The 21,025-nt window shown below is 42.3% G+C and overlaps 1 protein-coding gene across 14 annotated transcripts in view; it reads left to right on the top strand.

Annotated features, from left to right (window-relative positions):
• Positions 1 to 21,025, top strand: part of EXD3 (exonuclease 3'-5' domain containing 3) — a 295,489-nt gene that overhangs the window by 81,889 nt on the left and 192,575 nt on the right. For 13 of the 14 annotated variants that reach the window (XR_008239335.1, XR_008239338.1, XR_008239337.1 and 10 more), the window contains exons 4-6: positions 11,163 to 11,227; positions 15,392 to 15,562; positions 16,817 to 16,984. Coding sequence is in view for 9 of the 14 variants with exons in the window: in XM_052815030.1 (XP_052670990.1) it covers positions 11,163 to 11,227; positions 15,392 to 15,562; positions 16,817 to 16,984 (404 nt within the window). In the remaining 5 variants the exon portion in view is untranslated. The remainder of the gene's footprint in view (positions 1 to 11,162; positions 11,228 to 15,391; positions 15,563 to 16,816; positions 16,985 to 21,025) is intronic. The other variant, XM_052815033.1, reaches the window with a different exon arrangement.

The following is a 21,025-nucleotide window of genomic DNA, read 5'->3' on the forward strand; positions in this document are numbered from 1 at the left end:
AAGAAGAATCAAACGATTGTTACTGTTCTAAAAAGTAAGTTGGATAGCTTCAAAACATGTACTATGGCTTTTTAGTATTAACGGTTGTTTTTTTTTTCATAGAAAACTACTTAGGAGGGACAGTTAAAGGTTCTTAGGTTTAGAACTTGGGGATTTCCAGAGATGTCTGGAGGGGAAAAAAAAAAAATCTTTTTAGCTTTATGGTAGTACTCTTCATCTGATGCTTCTTTCCCAAACTGCAGTTCAGCCCACTAGACCTGCTGCTGTTCCTGACAGTCTCAGTGCTAAGTAACCATAAAATAAGGACATATGTAAGAAGTTCCCCCTTTTATCCTGGACAATATTAGTTTTCTTCACCTTTGCAGGATTGAAAAGCTTGAAAGAAGAAATAGTTTTCTGGAGTGCTGTTTTAAATGTTGTTTTTAGACTCCTGAATTCCCATTTCCATTAAAAGTGCCATTAACTTACTGGAGGAACATTGACTGGTACTGTGGCTATGACAGATCCCTTCTGTTCCTGGGCTTGCAGAGGTGTGGTAAGACAGCCCCACTGCTCAGCAGTGGGATGTGAGAAATGGCTCATTCCACAGCAGTGAATGTTGTCGTTGCTTCTGGGAGCATGGTGACTCGCTCCTTACCCTTCCTTCCTCAACACTGAGATGTTTTATGGGAACAAAAACCATTTCTCTTTATCACTGAAAGAATGCATGGGGCTGTTGGCTAAAGTAAGTAAAAATAGCTTGGCTGAATTTTTGGAGGAAAATAAATATTGTATGATGAAACTGTGGTTTTTGCTTAAATAACAAGAATACAAACCATAGTTTCGGCAGGACGGGGATCCACTGAGCTCAGTGTCTTCAGTCGCCTCTCTGGCTGTGCCTGGCAGTGAAGGTGTAGGGAGAGGGTGTGAAAAATCAGAAGGGAATGAGGGAATGCACTGCTGTCCTCCCTTCTGGTGTGTGCCCCGACTCCCATCAGTCTGCAACTCCAAGTCCTCCTGTGCCAGAGATTGTATTGTCATCCTGGTGCTTAACAACCCTTGATATTGAGGTTATAGCCCGTCTAACAGATGAGGAAGCCATTAAAAGTGTTGCCAATTACTTGCAAAAGGTTTATGATTGTTACATTTTTTTAGGCTTTTATTAATTTGGATTTCATTACCTGCCTAGAAAGCAACTTGTTAGTGTTATTTTTAAAATTGTCACTTATGTAAAAATAGGTGCACTTCTCCTTGTCAAGCCAGGGTGTATTGGAAGCATCCAAAAATGATTTCTTTTTTTTTTGAGGTGGTGACCCACATGTGTGTTCAGAGAGGCGGTGCGAGATGCTCTCCTTTGCCTCTGTGCAAGGGGAAGGGATGTTTCTGCTCCCTGAGAGTGGGTCATCTCAGGCACTGTGTGAGGATGTTCCCAAAGCTGTGTAACTTGATTAGGTTTCATTTTTATTTCTTTATTTGGCACCAGATCTGAAAGGCATCTTCTGCTCACACGCCGCCTGCAATGCCTAGATGTTGTTGCTCAGGTGTCTGTAGGCACTGAGTGGGAGAGGAATGTGAGTGGCCCTTGGGGCTGATGTGGGGTGGGGGAGAGGAAGGTCCTGGTGTGGAGTGCCGAGGGTGGAGGCGCACTGAGCCTGCCTGCCTTACACTGTGGTGTCTGGTAAGCAACTCTCCTTTCTTTTCATTGACAAAAAGCACTAAGAAAATAAGAGGAAAATGTTATTGGCTGTTCTGCTCAGACAAGCAAGCCTTTTCTTTTAATGAGAGTGCATTTTGTTTGAACTGTGTTTTTTGGGGGGGAAATGATGAATTTTAGCCATTATGAAAACAAAAGCCATGGTTATTTGTAAGGATTGTTTTACAAGAAGCATATGTGTGCTTTATTATTCTTTTGCTTGAAGTGTGGGGATTGTTTTCAGTTGGGAGGTTGCATTAGAAGAATGTGAACTTCTGACTCACTGAGAAATAGAACATGTATTAGTGAAATTGTGAGGTTTCCTATTATGTTCTCATAACTTGAATTTCTCAGAATGGAAGGGATCTCTTTTGCCCTTAGTTAAAGAATGACTTTTACTGCCATTGAGAAAGACTGGATTCTTTTTCTAGAAAAACTTGTATTCCTTTCAATACACTTTTACTCTACCCACTATTCTTCATTTCCCTTTCTCCTCTCCAGCATGGCAGTTTCTCTTTCTCAGTGTTCTGCCTGTGCAGCTCGTTCTCCAGCCGTATTTCTGTTTGATCTCTAAATTTTTACTTTTCAGTAATGATGTAGTTGGCAGTATAGACCAAGGTATGGCTTAACATAGTGATCCCAGGAAGGGGTGGGCTCAGTTAATGGCATCTGAGGAATTCCAGCTTTTCTCTAGAAGAATCAAAGGAGAAACATGAAATCAGCATTGAATGCTTTATGATAAGCTTTTGCAAGGATATTAGAGAAAATAAATTAGTAGAGGTAACCCTTTGATATAGTATTGCATGCGGTCACATTAATACAGTAGATCAAAACCAGAGACTACAATTTAGGAATTGCTGGCCTCTACCTTGCCATCCTGTGTGCAAGCTACATAATTGAATTAGATGTTTCTATTAAATCAGGTCTGTCTGAAAGATGGCGAAGAACCATGAGAAGATAATCTTCTAGATACTGACCTCCCCCCTAAAGTGAAGCAAAATATTTCTTGCTGAGTGAAACAACTGTCTCATTTGAATTGAAAGGAAGCTTTCCCTCTGCTTTTGATACAGGGAAAAAACTGGGGTAGGGGGCATTGTTTCGGGTTTACCTGACTTTTCTCTCTGGCCTATGAACCAAAACATAAACTGGTTCTGCAGTTCCAAGTATTGTCTGGACCACCTCGTGGCACGGAGTTAGGTGATGTGAACACCTTTATTTCAGTAACAATTCCAGCTGTGGGGAAGCCGTCTCTTCATCTGCTGTAGAGACTGCAGGGGAAACCCAGCCATGGCCTACAGACCTCCTCTCGTCTGGCAAGCAGGAGTAGATGACTATCATGTAAGGGCATTATGGGGCTGGAAGAAATGTATCGGAGCAGTCACAGCTGGTCAACAGATGGAGAAATAAGGAACCATTCATGTTAAATGAGGATTGTGGCTACTGAAAATGAGCTGATGTTCGTAATCAGGTGATTACAAGTGAGGAGCTTACTGGGTTTGGGGATGTGTTTTTTCTTTTTTTTTTTCCCCTTCTCTCTGATGCAGATACTTCCACTGGCTGTGTTAGTGCAGAAGGTGAATCCAAATGTGTGAATGAAGAACTGGAGGAACAAGTAATAAATGCTTTTCTTTGGTGAACCTAGACTCACAGACCTCCCAAAAGGCTAAATCTTTAATGTTAAAATTATAGGGGAGGTGTGTGGTGTATGGAGTTTTTAAGACTGTGGTAGCTGCATGTGGTTACTTCCCTTCTGAGATCTGAAGCATTCTGTGTGGTGGAGTTCAAAGTTCTGTCAATTAGAAAGCTGTAGCTAAAATTGGAAACTGAGCCAAAGGCTGGAGTGAGCCAGACATACCTTATAAAGAAGGACCCTCTCCATCTTGTTACTTCATTTCCTTGTTGTTTGAATTCAGCTAAACCCACATAGTTATACATTTTAAAAGCATATTTGTCTTTTGTGGGAGATGGAGTTGAGGAATTGGTAGCGGGAATGGTGAGTGAGTTTTGGAGCCCTGGAAATTGTGCTAAAGCAGAGCAATTTATTGCTTCTGAAATGAAATAGTTTTGTGACATCTGATCCTCTTGTAAATTTTGCACTGGAGGATTCAGTGGTGGGATGTAATTAACATTTAAATTGATCAGGCTCTTACATGGCAGCATTCTTCTGCCTGTCTGCAGACACTGCTACCTGAGACATTTCCCTGTGAGCGAATAGTTCTGGGGTGCTATTATTCTTAGTGGGAGTCTCATCACTGCAGTCCGTGGAGATTGGAATGAATCACTGAGTGGTTACTCCTTAGTCATAGTGTTCTTGGAAGTGAACTGCTATCATTCCTGGAAATATCTGTTTTTCCTAAGACACAGAGTCTGCTATGAGAAAGTATTAAAGAGCCTTTGACCTCCTTGCTGCAGGTGCATCTGAAACAGGAGTGGAAAATCCTCCCCATCCCCAAGATGGTGCTAAGTTCACATTTAAAAGTAACATGCAGGGGTGGAGAAGGATGCCTTGGAAGTTCATCCTGGTCATGGTGTTACTGGAATGTGAGGGATATTCTGGAAAAAATCAATCTCCCCTAAGACAACTGTAGACAATTTAATTGGTGATGACAAGGTATCCAAGAGCCACAGACTCCCTTGGTTCATATGAACTTGCAGATCTGATCAGAAGATGACGTGGATGCTCATTAGATAATTGATGCGCAGAGTGCACTACCTGCACAGGTCCACACTCACTTCCCCATCCCTAAGAGCACATTTGTTGGGTGCTAACTTGGGGAGAAGTACTGTGGGCACTGGGCCCCAGGTGCTCCAGCAGCATCCACAGACACTCACTCACATGTGCTGAGCGTGAGCCGGCCCCGCAGCCACAGCCTGGGGGGGGCTCCCAGACCACACTGAAGCAACGTGTGTTTTGGGGCATAGAGGTGTGGGGGGAATGCAGTGCAAACACAGCGGTTGCCAAAGGGTTGCTAAAGCCCTTGCTTTGGTACTGGTGGTCTTACCATGGTTTCTCGGTAGTTGGGAGTGCTGCCTTCTTGGCTGCTTGCTAAGTTGTTTGTTTTTTGATTCTTTATGGGGAAAACTACATTTTTATATACCTCTTCACTCCCAGTTATAACTTACTTGGTACAGTGCCATGTCTATTAAGCAAAACCATTTGTGACTTTTATATTCAGAAAGTGAATTGAATGAGAAAAGGGAAAAACTGACCTTGGGTTTGCAGAAAACGGTGGCTGTCTCAGCTCTACTCCTGTGTCGGCATGGATGCAAAGCAAGCAGAGGTTGCGTTTCATTGCGGGTGAAGTAGGAAATATGATCCTTGGCACTGTTTGCAAAAATACAGGCAAATTACGGCAATGCCATTAAATGTCATTTAGAACACGTGTTCTCAATAAGAAATGGAGAATGGATTGGTACAAGGGGGATGGAGCAGCAATACCGACAAACTCACTTCTCAGGATATTGCATCTGTCAAGTTCTGACCAGTGAAAAAAACCCGCGTCCCACCTCTGTCTTTTGCAGCTTCTGATGCACTAATTACCCTTCGCTCTTCCCTCCCTCTGAAACCAAGGAAGAAAGTTACATTATCCTTGCTGCTAGGTCATGTTTTAACTGGATGCCCCTATGATGGAAACACAACAGTTACTCCAAAAGATACAGTAATAAGCAAGAAGTTGCCCAAAGTTCCCAGCTCTGGGGAACATGCTTCGTAGGGATGCTCTGGGGCAGCGGGTGGTCTCTCATCATCTGAATTTCTAACTCTTTTCAAAGAGATTTCCCCATCTCAGTCCTAGGTTTGTTGGAGGCCTCAGGCTTAACAGAGGGTTAAGCATCTCTTGAAGGTGAGTCTTCAGTACGAGGCAGGGATGATGTGGCAGGACCAAATACTGTTGCGATAACATAATCCTAACTGTTTAAAAAAAAAAAAGTGATTAATCTATATCATATCTCTTTTGATTGGTGATCGTTAATTCTAGCGTGTATGACATCTTTACCCATTCCATGGTTATGTAGTATGTTAGATATCTCTCCCCAGACCCTGGAGTAAATCCAAGTAAGAACAAATTACTGAAAAAGCCTCCTACAAAGCAAAAGGAGAATGGCACTGCCATGCCCCACTGGCTAATACCCACATATTCACGTATACATGCTTTTTCTGAAGTCTTTCTACTCATTTTAAAATAATATAGCATTTCATCTTTTGTTTATTGTATCTACTTCCTCTTTTTTTTTTTTAATTACAACCCAGAATTTTACAATGTATATTGTATAATACCTTTATATTCTAAAATGGGTTTTGTGTCTTTTATAAATGTGATTTCACATTGTTAGGAGAAATTCCATATGGAATCATTTTCTCAAGCTCAAAAATACTTAAACAAGATTGGAAGGTATATTTATGTTACGTGTGCTCATTAAAAGTAGGCACAGCAAGAAGACCTAGAAGGTGTAAAAATCTGTGAGTTTCTATGGAGGACTTTCGTATCTTTTTAATTAAATCAGCTTGTTCTTGAGATTCAAAATTTGTCGCTAGAAAATGTATCCATTCATTTTTTGCATCATCAAAGTGATATTATTTCTGTTCCCTATCAGCCTTTTCTTCTACAAAACTAGCACACACTGGGTGTGAACTATACTTTTCTGAAAAAAATTGAGACAAAGTAGGTTTTGATAAGAAACTCTGATTAATTTTTTATTCACATAGCATACTATTTGTTGGTTTTCAGATGTAATTTAAATTACACAGCGTTAGGTGTACCTGTCATACTTCTGAAACAGGAGTTGGCTGAATAACTCTGCTCCCCCACCCATCCCCAGTTTATGCATTGCCTATACATTTATATATTTTAGTTTTTAAGTGCAAATGGGCTAGCAGCACTTATGGTGACATTGAAATATCTAGAACCTTTCTTTTCCTTTCAGAAAAATATCTCAAAGGCTTGTTGAGATGAATAGGAGTTTTCACAGATGACAGATTTCGGGGATTTATTGGGGCAGAAGGCACACAAAACAATAGATAATAGTAAAAATTCACTGATTATTTACTGGGTGGGTTGGATTTGTTATATATTCCGTTAAACATTTATTAAAATCCTGTTAGTTTGCAAGGCAGAGGTGTAAGCTGTCTGCCTAAAGATGACTTAGCCATTAGCATTTTGTTCTTGACCTTTTCTGTCCATGAATTTCAGCTGTAATTGACTGTTTGGTGGATGCGATCCTGCATTTCAGTGACATTAGCCTCCTTTTGGGGGATTCCTTTTTTCCTTGCATTCTGTATCTTTTAATTAGTTGACTGTAATTCTTCCAGGTTTTGGGCTGTGGGGTGTTTAATGGCTTTTGACACGAAGAGAAAGTGTTGAGAGATTTTTTTCATTGGTAAATTCCTTCTCTGAGGTTGTATGTCTCACTTTCCCCATGCGAGACGCACAAGGAACCTCAGTCAGAAAGTGGGTTTCTCTTGCTGGGGCGTTTCAGCAGAACCGGTGAATAATGCAGCAGAATTTTGCAAGGACGCAATAGCAAAACCACTGCTTTACCTCACCAGCCCGCGGGCACCACTTTTGTTGTGATCACAGCAGGTTTTGAGTGATGTATGCACAAAGGAAAAGGAGAGAATGAACAGAAAGTAGTTTATGGCTTTCCTCAAAGGCACTTTTCTAACTAAAAAATATAAGCCTTGTGGTTTATATGGTTTTGAAATGTAACCGCAGATATTGAGAACTGGAAAACATTTGATTTACCATCTCCTCCAATTTTGGTACCAGATTCAGGGCAGAGGAAATTTATTTTCAGAATGAAAAATGTTGAAAGGAAATACACTAACGTCAAAATTTTTAAAACAGGAACATACTATTTGGAGAAACTATCAGATGAAGAAATTGAGGTCATTTGTGTCTTGATGGAGTGGATGCAGATGGGTCTTTTTGAGATCTCCACTGAAGTGCTATAACCTTGTTATGGTGAAGCCTTGCCAGATATTTTATGGTCTGCAACCCCCTTTTTTTGGAGCTGTAAAGGATCAGTGTCAGACTGAGCACTTTTTCTTCAAGCTTGATCTAGGAACTGAATGGGATCAGCTGCCTGGGGGACGTCTTGGCCTCTCCACCATGGTAGACCTGGCCATCCTTGGCTGCTCATAGCTGGGAGCAGAGAGCTGATGCTCTCCTTCTTGCCACGCTGCTTTTTTATGCTGCTTTAGATGGCCTTATTCTTGTTTTGTTTGTTTTGCTCATTGAATGACCCTTGCTAATAGCTGCATATCTCTCAGTACATAGGAGTCTCTGCAGAATTTAACTTTTTGTGAGAAGTGGAGATTTTTGGGTGTTCTTAGTGTGACATATGAAGGCATTTTTCTGGCCTCTGGGACCCCTCCTTGCTTTTGCAGGCACTGTTCTGTTACTGTTTTAATACGTGTATCTTAGTAATTGCTGCTTCTTGCTCCTACTGCAGTGGCTGGAGGTCACTCCCAAATTTTCCTGTTCTTGTCGTCTGAGTTGAGCCCAGATGCACTTGTGGTTCAGTTATGACCATTTGGTTTTCAGTTGCTTTACTTTGTTCTTCCTTCCCTTGTATTTCTTCCTCTCTCCCTTTTGTGTTGAGCAATTGTCTGCTCTCCAGATTTATTCTGGAACGCTTATGAAACTTGTAAGGTCCTGTCCTTTTTCCTTGGATATGCTGGCATTAGTTTCCTGCTGTTTCTCTGGTTCCTTCTTGGATGTGGATGAGCAGGAACCTATCTGGTATTCCAATAGGAACATAACAGTACTGTTACTACTTCATTATCCATGCCAAAGACACTTACTTTTCACTCTTCAGGGGTGCCAGGAGAACCATGAGGGAGCTAGTCCCCCAAAGAGGTCCTGCAGGAGAAAGAAAAGAGGAATTGTTTATTTCTTTCAGGAGCCAAAATGATGTGGACCTTCACATTTACATCTTCTGTCCTAGCTGGAGGGTGGCTAGATACAACAGCAGAGGATCCAGCATGAACTGCAGCATCTGTCCACTCTGGTGGGACTAGGCAAAAGCATAATGTTGCTTTGTTGTCTCGTTTATGTTTGGCTTTCGGAGAGTCCGCTTGTCAGTTATCTTGTCATGTTTAGCCTCTCACTGCCTTTCATCCTTAGATACTTACAGGGCTTTACCAGGTGAGGAGGGAAACAGCACTGTTCTGACACCAGCGTACTGCGGTTAATATTTCAGTGTTTCCTCTCCTTGTTCAATCCCCATTCTGGAGAATTGAGTGGGAGATGCCCCTTTATTATGCTCAGGCTGAACGGAGAGCAAACCCTTTTGGTCAGGTCACACCAGGAGGTGGGTGGTTGCCCTTCCCATGGTTGACCTTCTCCCGTCCCAGCGTTCGGCACTGGCCTTCGCCACCGCCCCGCTGGCCTGGCAGCCCGACAGCAGGGCTCGGCAGCGCCCCGAGACTCGTTGTGGAAGTAATTACATTGTGGGTGCATTCACTTCCAGGGTTTGGGGAGGGGGGAAGTTGTTTCCTACTTAGCCGTGCTTGCAGAGTGGCATGCTGGCAATGTGCTGAGTCGTTTGAAATTGACTGGAGAGATGGTTTTCATGTGTCTATGTATTGAAAAAATGGTGAGATCAGATTTCAGTTACAGGGAGGTAAGGTAGGAAAAAGTCACGTAAGAAAAGGGCTTGTTTTGTTAATTGAGGTTTAGAAAGCTTTTTAACAAGTTGAATTATTGGCTGTATCTGAAGTGAAACACTGCTTTCCTAACTGCTCTCATTTCCTGTATCATTCCGGCTTGTTCACTGCATTAATTACAGTTCAGATTTACAGTGTATTTAGTTACACACCGGGTTGCATTCTAATTTCTTTTCCTCTGTGTGTATAAATTTATTTGGGAGTCAAGCCAAGAGGAGAGTGTGTATGTATGCATGCACACACACATGGACTGAATTTGACTGTTAGTTGCTAATTTTGTGGGGAGTAGGGATCTGGATTTTCTTCTGTTTTGTTGTAAAAAGAGACTTTTCTTTTTCCAAAGGAGCAGCAGTAGCTGAGAACAGCCAGTGTTTGGAGATTTAAGATTTCAGAACAGCCAGAGATGAGAGAAAATATTATCTTATGAATTGTAAATGTGGCATTTTTAATTTGGCTGGTGTTTCCCAGAGGTTAGTGGATAATGGGAATACTATCATTCTCTTGGCTCAACCACTAATCAGCTTGCTACTTAAAATATTTTATAAATGCAGTGCTTCAGAGTTTAGTTGGATGAGGTAGAGCTTTTCACAGTTGAAGTAGCATTTTGTGACCTGAAATATGAAGTGAGATGGGATACTAAGCAAGAAATCTAGCGTTGGGAAATGAGCTATTTAGGAACTTCAGAATGCAGAAGGTGATTGAAAGGATGTTTCCTTTTCAGTTTAATGTTTTTCTTTTGGCTTTATGAAAACATAAGAGGAGGTGAACTAAATATACAAGGAGTGTTTTGGGAGAACTAATTCAGATTTTTAAATTCATTCTTCACATTTAAACTGTTGATGCAGTAGAATAGTTTCATTCAGAATATTCCGAGTCATGGTTTTGTAAGTAAATAATTGCAAATCAAATAGAACCAGATATCAAAAATGTTACTGCTTTTAAAATTAAATATTCCTAAACATTTGGTTCAGCAGTACTGAGTATGATGAATAATATTGGTATGATGAATGATAATAGACACAAAATAACAACTGAATGCAAGTTCTCAAATAACTAGGTGAAAAGTAAAAGAGAAACATTCCAAATAACCTTCTTTTGAAATGATTGATCACTTTTCTTTTTAGCCTTGCCACTAATCACAGCAGCATTTCATCTTTCCTCTTCCTCAACCACCATCTTGAGAAGTCACGTCAGAGCCCAGCCTGCTTCCAGCCCTGCATGGCTTGCCCTGCGCAGGCAGGCTCGGCTCTCCAGCACACAAAGACTGCCCTGCGCTTGCCAAGCAAATAGAGGCTGATCTTCTCATAAATTCACCCACTCGCATCTTCCATCCACAGGTTGCGATGAGGTTAACACTTAAGAGCATTTCATTAAAATTGAGTGTGTTGATAATCCTTTCCAACTTGTGCGAGATGCTTACTCTTCTAGGACCATTTTTTTTTAATATTAAAAAGGGGGAGCGGTGAGGAGGGGACTGGTGGGGGTGTATTTGATGCGTAGGAGCAGCATGATTTAGTTGTAAATGCACAAATACAGCTTTTCAGTATTTCAGCCCATGTGGGTGTTTAGTTAAAGCCATGCATGGATGATGTCTGTTATTTTGTGAGGATTTCAGAGTGAGGGATTTTCACACTTTAATCCTGACTGACAGTTGGAAGGTTGGTGGTTTCAAACACAGTGGCATGGAGTAGCTGATTTCTCTTCGGTGAAACAATGCACCAGTGTGTCTAGGCTGCCTGTACAGAGCCAATAAATCTGTTTTGTTTTGTTTTTCTCCCCCTTTTCTCTCTCTCCCTCTCTTTCTCTCTCTTCCCCCTCCTCCAGGCCAGGACCCACTCCTATTGCTGAAAACCCTTCAGCTTCTCTGGACAAAGAAAGAGATGAAGAAGGTAAGGCTGAGCCTCCCCTCCACGCTGCAGTTAATAACAGCATGCAGAGCATGTCCAGACGCAGAATGCTTAGGTCAGACCTGCAATTCTTCATGATTGCTTTCAGTTCCAGCACGCAGGGGAAGAGCCTATGCATTTGCAGCAAGAAGTGAAAAGAAAAGGTAGCTCTGTGTGATGTGAAGCAGCTCAGGGGCTCATATAAAAGAGCTGAAGTTTACAGGGCTGAGTTACAGAGGGAAAAAAATCAAAGTTGCTTTTGTTTTCTTCTAAACATTCTTTTTGTCCATTAAATGGAGGATAATTGGGTGAGGGGGAAGAATATTTCTAGTAGCTGAAAAATATGAGGGTTGAAGTCAGTAGAAAAGTGCTCTTTGCCAAGTGAAATGATATCAAAGCCTTTGTATTCAAAGTATTTTTACTATTTTTTCTGATTTGGTTTGGTTTTGCCTTTTAGAGTGGTGAATGCAATTTACACTGCCTGTCTAAAATTAGTGCTATATTTTTATACAGCACCCTATGGGCTCTACGTGGAGATTTCTCATAGGGAGTAAAATATACTTCATCTAAATTTGGGAGCTTGAAAACTAACAAAAACACTAGATGCATCAGCTTAGTGGTGAGTTTCCCATGTTTAACTCTGCGTTGTTCAGACAGGTTCATAGCCGAGATGTTTTTTTCTAAAAGACCCAAAAACCTGCAGCTCACCACATAGCCACATGGAATGTGTCCTGTGTAAAATGGCCGGCGTGGCTGAGTACCTTGGTGTACGTGCTCCATCCTAGGTGTCTGGAGTGTTTAGTCATTGTCCTTGTCTGCTGCACTTAGACTTTCCATTACTGATAGTCTGTGGTTCCCAGCCGGAATAATTAAACAACTGGAAACACAGTGTGAGAGGTGCCTTTCCAAATGGTCAGTCACCGACATAGACTTGAGCTCAGCAACTCTGAAGCCTTGAGCATTCTATCAAGTTTTGTTAGAGTTGGAGGAAAAAAAAATATTATTTGTTAGGTCTTGAGGGCAGTTAATCCCACAAAACAACAATAGGAAGGAGTAATCATCAAAATCTCTGTGCTGTATACCCTGGGATGTGTGTGGATTGTGAAGAAAAATGCTCTGAAAAAGACAAAGCCTCCCATCAACGTGTCCTTGGGCAGAGAGCACCGCAGCTTTCCTGCTGAGGGTGGAAAAGCTTGAGGATCCCCATGAGTCACACTTGCAGCTCCACTTATTCAGTTTGTTTCTGGAACGGTCATCCCAGTGAGACGTGTGGTTTTGCAGAGTGTGCAGGCTGCAGCTCCCTGGTGGGGCAGGTCTGTCCCCCTCGGGCTCAGCCTTCAGGCAGGGCTGCGTGGCTGCGGGCATGGGCAGAAGCGTGTTTCTGAACCTGGAGGATGTGTTTCTGAACTATGAGGAAAGCCTTTTGGAGAGATGAGGAGGGCTATGGTGGGACCAGGCAGTGGCACAGCAGCAGCTCCCTCTAAGGTGGGGAGCAGAGCATGAATGCCCCCAATGGTTTCTGACATGTGCTTGTCACCCTGTCACTGAGATGGGCTAATCCATGCTCAGGGCATCGCCACCCTTCAGACATGCAGTGCACCCACAGCAAGTGTTGATGCTTTTTTGGGGGGCAGCTGCTGCCATGCCCTCAGTGTGCAACTCGAGGTGTGTGGTGCTGCTGCTTACATCCAACTGTCCAGTTCAAATAAATGAGGGAAGTTGCCTTAAATACAGCTCAGTCTGCTCCATTGACATTTAAATGGCAGGGAGCTTCTTTGCCTTTTGCTGTGTGTGAATGTAAGTCAGTACTGTCTATTAACTTGTGAATCAGCCCGTTGGTCTCAAATCAGTGACCATGAATAGAAGGGGGGTATCTGTCCATGGCGTGACCTCAGTTCTGGAACATGGTTATAAGTAGTGGTCATTTCCTACATAGGAAAGGCAGTTTTGGAATAACCAAGAGGCATCAGCAGACTGCCCTGAGCTGTGTAACTAGAAATAAGGGACCAAAACTGAATGGAGTATGTAGTTTGAGCATCAGCAAAATTTTCCTATTCCCATGATCTGTCAGGCTGTAGAAATCCCCCAAGGAGCATTCCCTGCCATGGGAATCAATTGAAATGGAAATGGCAATTACACGTTTGAGAGGAATCCTTCTCTGGCAGAGAGAGGAGCCAGGCAGCGCAGCACTCTTTCCTCTCTGATTTAGGTGTCTCATGCCTTTTTTTTTCTTTGTTTTTTTTCCCCCTCAAACTATATGTACCATAGTTGAAGTCTTCAGGTTGCTAGGAAGTTTTGAAGAATGCTTCTCCCCTGCTTGTCAAAGTCTAGCTGCTACAAAGTCAAGACAGTCTAGATAACAACAGTTAGTGCTCCTGGCAGTTGTGTCAGTGTTTGGAGATGCTCTGCCTGTGAAAGCAGGCTTGTGCTCTTCCAGGACCTGGTGTCTGCTAGAGCCCATCCTGCCAAAGCCTGCGCTCTGACTCCAGCCCGAGGAGAAGCTGAGCGGTGTGGTGAAAGCTCTTGTTGAGTCTAAATCTGCTGAAGTGGGGCTTTAGGGGGGAAAAAAAAAGAAAAAAAGAAGAGAGGCCATTTATAAACAGTGCAGTTTAGTTGGCGAGTTGCTTTGTTTTCCTTTGGCTGTTGTGTTGGATATTTGTGGTTGGATAAGAGCTTGCCTTTTCCTTCTGCTGAATCTCACAGTGAAGTTGGAGCCCTGTGTTTAACATCGCAAATTCTTTTCACAGGGAAAATACTTACAGGGAGAAATCTGTTATCTAAAGTCACATCTTTGTTAGTCATCAGCTTTTTCATACTGCATTTGATAATCTAGTGAGAAAGAAACAGTTTCTGTCATAAACGATAGGTTTTGTGGTTCTTCCAGACATTAAAGACGCTATGGAAAATAACTGTCTTCCAGTAAATATTGTCCATGAATAAAAAAGAAGAAATTCATTGGCAAATTTTCTGTAGATTTTCTTTTGTTTTCCATGTCGTTCTTCAAACTTTGTGTTGTTTCCATTGGAAGCTACGGCTGGGGCCATCGTGTACAGTAAATTACAAGTGCTGGCTGCAGGCAGGAATGAGCATCTTTTGGATTTTGCTTTTTAGCCAGAAAAGAAAGAGAGCAGCTGCTCCTAGTGATTTCTTATTTTCTGTCTCTGCTTTTGCCTTGCTCCATGCCAGTACATGTACCATGCGGTGAAAGGTCCTGTGTGGGTACTGAAGGATGCCACTTCCTCACCCTGCCAACCCTCCGAGCTCCTTGGAAACTACTTCTAATGTAAACATTATAAAGATATTGCTCAGTACTGCTAATTTATCACTTCTACCAGATGGGTAGTAAGTAGCCTATTAACATTCACAAAGTGAGTATCCAATTCCTTCACATTTCTAAACACACCACCCTGGGATTCCTAAGATTTATGGCGTGGAGTTTTCCCATGTTCCAAGTCCCTTCGTATGGCCTTTAGACTTGTGGAGGTGTGCCGTGCCTGATGTGCAGTGGCAGTAGGTAGTCGACAGAAAATACACTGCTCAGGTAGGTTTCGAGGAAGGGAGCATAGATTTGCAGGATGGCAATCTGACAGAGTTTGAACTCTGATATTTCTTTCTTTTTAATCTTGTGTGTAAAATGCAAACTATTTTGATACTCCCAAATATTCCTGTTATGTTGAGGAGCATTATGCCATTGTGGCTAAAGTGTGTATAAGGTCAAACATGAAAGCTTGTGGTACAAGAATGAGGAGGAGGGGTTTATATGCCTTATTACTTGTAGGTCTGTTAGAAGATGAGTAGGTTTTTGAGCCCAGTTATCTACCTTCAATATTGCCATTTTGCTAATAACACCCCTTTCTCCAACTCACTTCTTTTCTCCCCCTCCCCCAAATCCCAAGCCCCTTTGTCTGCCCCACAGAACAACTTCTCTGTCTTTATGGGATAATTAGTGTGGACAATTGCTGCTTTTCCCATTGGGTTTGAGGTGCAGTGAGCCATGAAGGAATCTGTAATGACATGAAAAGTCACTGGAGGCGCGGATGGTGGCTGAATAGCAACAGTTACCTCTCTGAATAGATTAAATTAAAAAAAATAAAGCTTTGTGTTCGGCTGGGGGAAGGGAGGATTCACTAATCTCTTTGTACATGACAATGTGGTTTTGTATCTCAGCAGCTCAAGGAAGAAATCAGGCGGGGCTTTGCAGGACTGGAGGACCCATTGGCAGGACTCCTGGACATGCTGGAGAGCAGCAGTGATTGGAAGGGGAAAGGGCATTCCCTCGGGTATTACATCACCACTGAGTTGCAGCTTTGGATAAAAGAGCATCCTGCTGTTCAACAGGTTAGAAAAAGAGAGAGCAAGGGAGCCGGGAGAAAGGAGAGGGCAATTGATTTTAATGTCCCTCAAGTGTCCCCAATTTCACTTTATTCCATTGTCCTGGGTCTTCTCTATAGTCTCATACAAACACGGTGTGACGAGGTGTGAAATTCGTAGTTATCTGTTGTATGCTGGCCTGAAAATGAAATATTACTGGAAGCTGTGATGCGAGAGCTCTGTTTCCCCTTCCAAGCTGGGATTTCCATCTTTCCAGATCAAACCACTTTGATCAAGCATTGATCTTGCAGCCTTTGCCGGGCTGGAGGCTTTCCCACTGGAACTCACATCCCTGCTGTCAGGATAAAACCAATTGCAGTAATCTACTCTGCATATTCTTCCAGTTCTGCAAATAGAAGCCAGTTACTGTACGATTGCTTAACTCCTGCCATATGGTGGGGAGCTTTTATCATCGGGAATGCAGAAAATGGTAACAGTATGACTTTTCAGCATTTGAATGATTAGCTTTGTAACATTGGGTCATCAGATTATACATCCTAATTTTTACCATTCTTTATGCTGCCTTATATTCTGACCTACTGATTTTCTCTTTTTTGTATGCTTTTGGCTCTGAACTGCAAGATACTTTTATATTTGTGTTGTTTCATTTCCCATTTTTCCAAATGGCTCTTTTTAGCTGTTGAGCTCTGCCATTACAGTATCTGCAACGTGCAGTGAAGTGCTACTGGCACTGAAATTCCTATGTCATAAGAGAATGATTATGCGGGAACACAAGGATTAATACTTGTATCTGTGCATCTTTTGATGATGCTTTTGCTTTTCCTGCCCTTCTTGCACCCAGGAGCAAGCCTGGGAATGAAAATTGAATTCTTATGCCTGATAGGTGAGATCTCCCTTGAGGGGAGTTGCTGATTCAAAGATTTTCTGCTGGGAACTAGAGGGGAGAATTTCTAAATAGCTGTGTTAGTAAAAGAGGGCATTTTTCCAGTTTCATATTTTACTTTTGCACAAGGCCATATGCCTTTTCCAGAATTATCCCGCAAACATTTAATGTTTTTTAATTGGAAGCTGTGAAAAAAATGTGTATCATATTGTTCTGATTTCTGCTTGCAGACTCCATGGGGAAATTGGAGAATCCCTTCCCAAGGAATTGGCTTATTCCACTGTTCAAACAAGCTGCATTTTCAACTGCCATTGAATTGTAGCCATCTTTACTAAATCTGTGTTTGATTTTTTTTTTTTTTTTTTTTTTTTTTTAAGTCTGGCATCAAGCTGAAGAAGCTGCAGGCCCGTGTACTCAGAATACTAGCCCAGTGCCCAGCTAATCTTCTTGACCCTCTGATTAGCATTTACCAGCTCCATACAGCAGACCGGAACTATTTGCTTGGACATGTCAGTCATCTTTATCACAAGGGCGATTACAAAGAGGTGGGTCATGTCTTTCAAATAAATTTACCTACCCAGCTCTCTAGTTCTCTGTTAATGTCTGTGTCCTTTTTTGGATGCATTTCAATGTGAATTCCGTTTCATCACAGCAGCTGCACACTGTGAATGGTACAGCTTAGCGTGGTCTTCCCATGTACATGAGTAGGCTGTGTTCAAACTCATTTTTTCTAATGGCTGAGTACAGAATGCTAGTGAATCCTTCCTCCACCCCTTTTTTGACCTTTGAAAGTAATAGGTTAATAGGGTTTAATTTGGAGAATTTAAGGGGATGGTTGTGTTCTTGTTTTCCTTGTCCTTGGCAAGAAAAGAAGGGATTTTAGTAGTTGGTCATAGACCTGCTGTGCTATCTCCAATCTGCCTGCAGAGAGGAGGGGCTGGAAAATCTCTCTGTTCCCACATGATTACCCTAACCAAAGGGTTCCAGTTTGAGGAGTTTCGAAGCCTCTTTACCATTGAGGCTCATATTCAAAATGTGTTACTACTCGTGTATTTGAGTTTGAGTGGCTGACACTGGCAGGAGTTCACCAAAACCAGAATTTGACATGTTTTACCCTGTGGTTTAGAGTACTTGCAGCATCTCTGGCATCACCATCATGTCTTGGTAGCCTTGCAAGTGTTCTCATGAGCAAACTACAATACTGTTAATGCTTTAAAAGGCAAAAACCATAGGTTTGTTTTTCTCAAAGGAAGATGGTTCACTTTGATGGTGTGGAACAGCTTGACCTTGTTTAGCAAAAGAAAAAAATCAAATAGCATTTTTAAAATCCTGTTCTTCAGTAAAGCCGAATTCCCAAGTGAGATCGTGGAATTCCATTCTTGTTGATTTCTTTGAATACTGAAACAAGGATATTTCACATTTTATCAGAAGTTCACAGGTAGCTGCTTGAAACTTGCTCTTTAGCTCAGTAAGTTTTTGAACATGAGTGTTTGAAAATCCTAAAAGAAACGTAGTATTTGACTATATTCAAGTGTGATTTTTAAGGTCATGGCTCCAAAGTTATTTATTGTTTTCATTAGAAATGCAGTTCTTTCTAGATCTGGTTTTTGAAAGCTCTGAATTTTTTTTTTTTTTTGGTGGAATTGTGTTGCTGTTCTTTCTTCCACAGAAAAGCTCATTTACTAGTCATTCCCAGTGTGAAGAACAGGAAACCTCAACTGTTGCTTACCCTCAGCCATAACTTTCTTCTAGTTTTGTTTTGTTGCCAGAAGGATGAATAGAATTATCTTCAAGAATAACAGGAAATCTTTTACTGCCCTTGGGGACTGTTCATACCTAAGTTCACAGCAACTAACCCCCAAAAACATGGAACTAGGGCTCTGAGGACTTGTAGTGGGCTGTGGCGTGTCTGTTCGTCCTGCTCTTCCCCATCTGAGAGATGGGGCAGTAAAGCAGATTCACATGTGGGATTTTTGGCTCCTCTGTCTGTCACCAGAAAAGACAGAAATCCTTATAAATCCTTGCTGTCATTATTTATTTTCTTGCTGTATTTACAACAAGACACCAGGCATTTATTCTAGAGCACGTTATTCCTTTGCCTGTTTTAACGCAGTTCCTACTGTGGTGTGCGAACCATGAAGGTCCCCAGCTCTGCCCCATGGGTTAAGGCTCCTTTCCCTCACAGAGGTTTTGGAAAAAGATTTCTTCAGAAAATGAGATCCCGGAGGTCCCTGGGGATGGCCATGGTGGTTACTTGTTTCTGAACCGCATCTGGCCCTCCCCGTACGCCTTGTTTTAGTAGAGCTGGTCAAAAGCTGAACCAGGTTGTGAATTGCAGCAGGCGGGAGTTTTGCAGTGAGCTGCTGGGAGGGCCGCCTGAGGCGGGCAGGGTGCAGGTGTCCTGGGGGCCGCAGGAAAACCATCACTTGTGCACAGGTGATGGTGGGGTTGGGGGAAGATAACTTTATTCTGATTTAGCAGTATAAAATAGTCGCTGTGGTGAGGAGGCACCTGATGGGGAGCGCTGGCCAGTGGATGGCACTAGTGCTCCCGTGATGCAGAGAAACAAGCTGATACCGTGAGAGTTAAAGCAAAAAGCAGGGACACGTAAGTGGGTTTTTGAGGCGTCTGGCCTGTTTGGGGTTTTTATCCGTTCGCAGCTGCTGGAGGAGTGTGGCAGCATGGGGCCGTGCAGGGCGCTCTGGAGCTGTGCAGGGGGCTCCCGGGTCTGCTCTTCATGGCCCACATGGCGTGAAGAGGCAGAAGGGCTTCATGTTCCCGCTCAGGTAGTTTCAGGTGAAATGCAGCGGCTTTGTCCCCTTCCCAGACGCCCCCTGAAGCCGCAGGCCGTGGCTCCACGCGGTCCTTGACCCGGGCTGTCCCGGGCCGTGCCGGAGCCTGGTCGGGCTGCCGGGTGGACGGCTTTGTGGGAAGGGCGATGGCTGCCGGTGGGGCCGGGACAATGCGGGGATTCAGCAGACCGGGGGTAATGCAGTGCGAGCGAGTCTGTGAGAGGCCCTGAATAGGCCAGGCTGTGCTTGAGAAGAATGAGGGATAGGCAGAAGGCAAGCTAGTGTTTCATGGTCATCTTATGTTACACTTCAGCCTTTCAAAGAGTGTCTGGGGCTGGTTGAATGAACCTCTCTTGCACTGCGAATGCAGGAGCCTAAAGACAAAGGGGACTCTTGTCACTCGCAGGCCCCTTTCGGGAATAAAAGCCATTGTCACATGAACAGGGGCAGTCTGGCAGGCTGTGCATGCTTCAGTGCCCCATGATATCGCTAAGTCTCAGCAGAAATCACATTCAGGGCCCTGTCAGCTTTGATTAGCGGGGTCTCATGACTTAATGTGCTGCGATATTTCATGTCTAAGGGTGGCGGCTGTCTTTCTGTGGGATGAATGCCCTCTATTGTCCACTGAGTTATTTTATTTACATTTTTTTAAACAGCTTATAAAGGTAAAAAGATAGCTGTGCTTAAAGAAAAAAATCAAATTCCTTTGCTTCTGGATCAGTAGTGAGTGCTGCTCGGGTCAGATACAGTGAAACTTGTTTTCACAGTCAGCATCAAAGTTCTCGTCTTGTTTAACAGCTTTATAGTAAATTCTGAACAGGTGGCAGTGGAGCTGGGTTTAGGAAGGAAACAATAAATAATCTTTTTAGCCTCTGACAACCAGAAATATTCTTGGGCCTGAGAGAGCTCCCACTCCAACTTCTCTGTATCGGTGACTAGCAGCATTTTTCTCCCCTTCATCGGTTTGGTTCTTAGACAAGACCATTGGACTAAGCTATTAGTGGGACAGGGAGTATTTAATTTTTAACAGGTTTTTTTTTATTGTTGTCCACCCAGATTTATCTGTTTATAAAAGCAGAGTATATTTTTTTCTACTAACGTTTCATCCGTTAATTTCTACAAATAATGAAGGTTGACTCTATATGTTAAATTCAGTTAATATTTGCTCTTTCAGTTAAGATAATGTGGATTATCTGTTAAAATTCAGTTGATAAAATTTGTCATAAAATAAGTTGGAGTACCCAGAGAAAAAGCTCTGGAGACACAGAATTCAAAGTTTTTGTCAGCAATACATACTACTCCAGAAGTAATTTGATAATTTGGTAGAAAGGATGGTTGACCAAACTTAAAGGAATACAAATATGCTAAGGTGTAGAAAAGCATAATTCAATCACCTACATGACCTTTGATTTTCAGTGTAGTGACATTTTGAACACCGATTCAGGGATGTTATTGTTTGTAGTCCTACTTCATACATGGTACTTGAGTACACATGGTGTATTTTTGCAAATCTGTCAATACAGATCACTGTTAAGATTGATTGACCACATCAGTGGATATTCAGATTTTGGATTTCTTCACTCTGACTTTTGAGTTGTTCTCAGGACAATGAAAATGTCTCTGATACTGCTTCTTTCCCCCATTCACCACTTTAATTACAAAGCCTTGTTCAACTCTGTATTTTAAAGTGTGTGCATTTGAATTCCCTTGTTTCTTTCAAATTAAAAATAATAATTGATAAGAAAAACAAGGAAAATGTTGCAGGGAATGTTTCTCATGTAAAGATGATGATGT

This window comes from Harpia harpyja, chromosome 19 (assembly GCF_026419915.1).
Source record: "Harpia harpyja isolate bHarHar1 chromosome 19, bHarHar1 primary haplotype, whole genome shotgun sequence".
In the NCBI taxonomy this organism is placed as follows: domain Eukaryota; kingdom Metazoa; phylum Chordata; class Aves; order Accipitriformes; family Accipitridae; genus Harpia; species Harpia harpyja.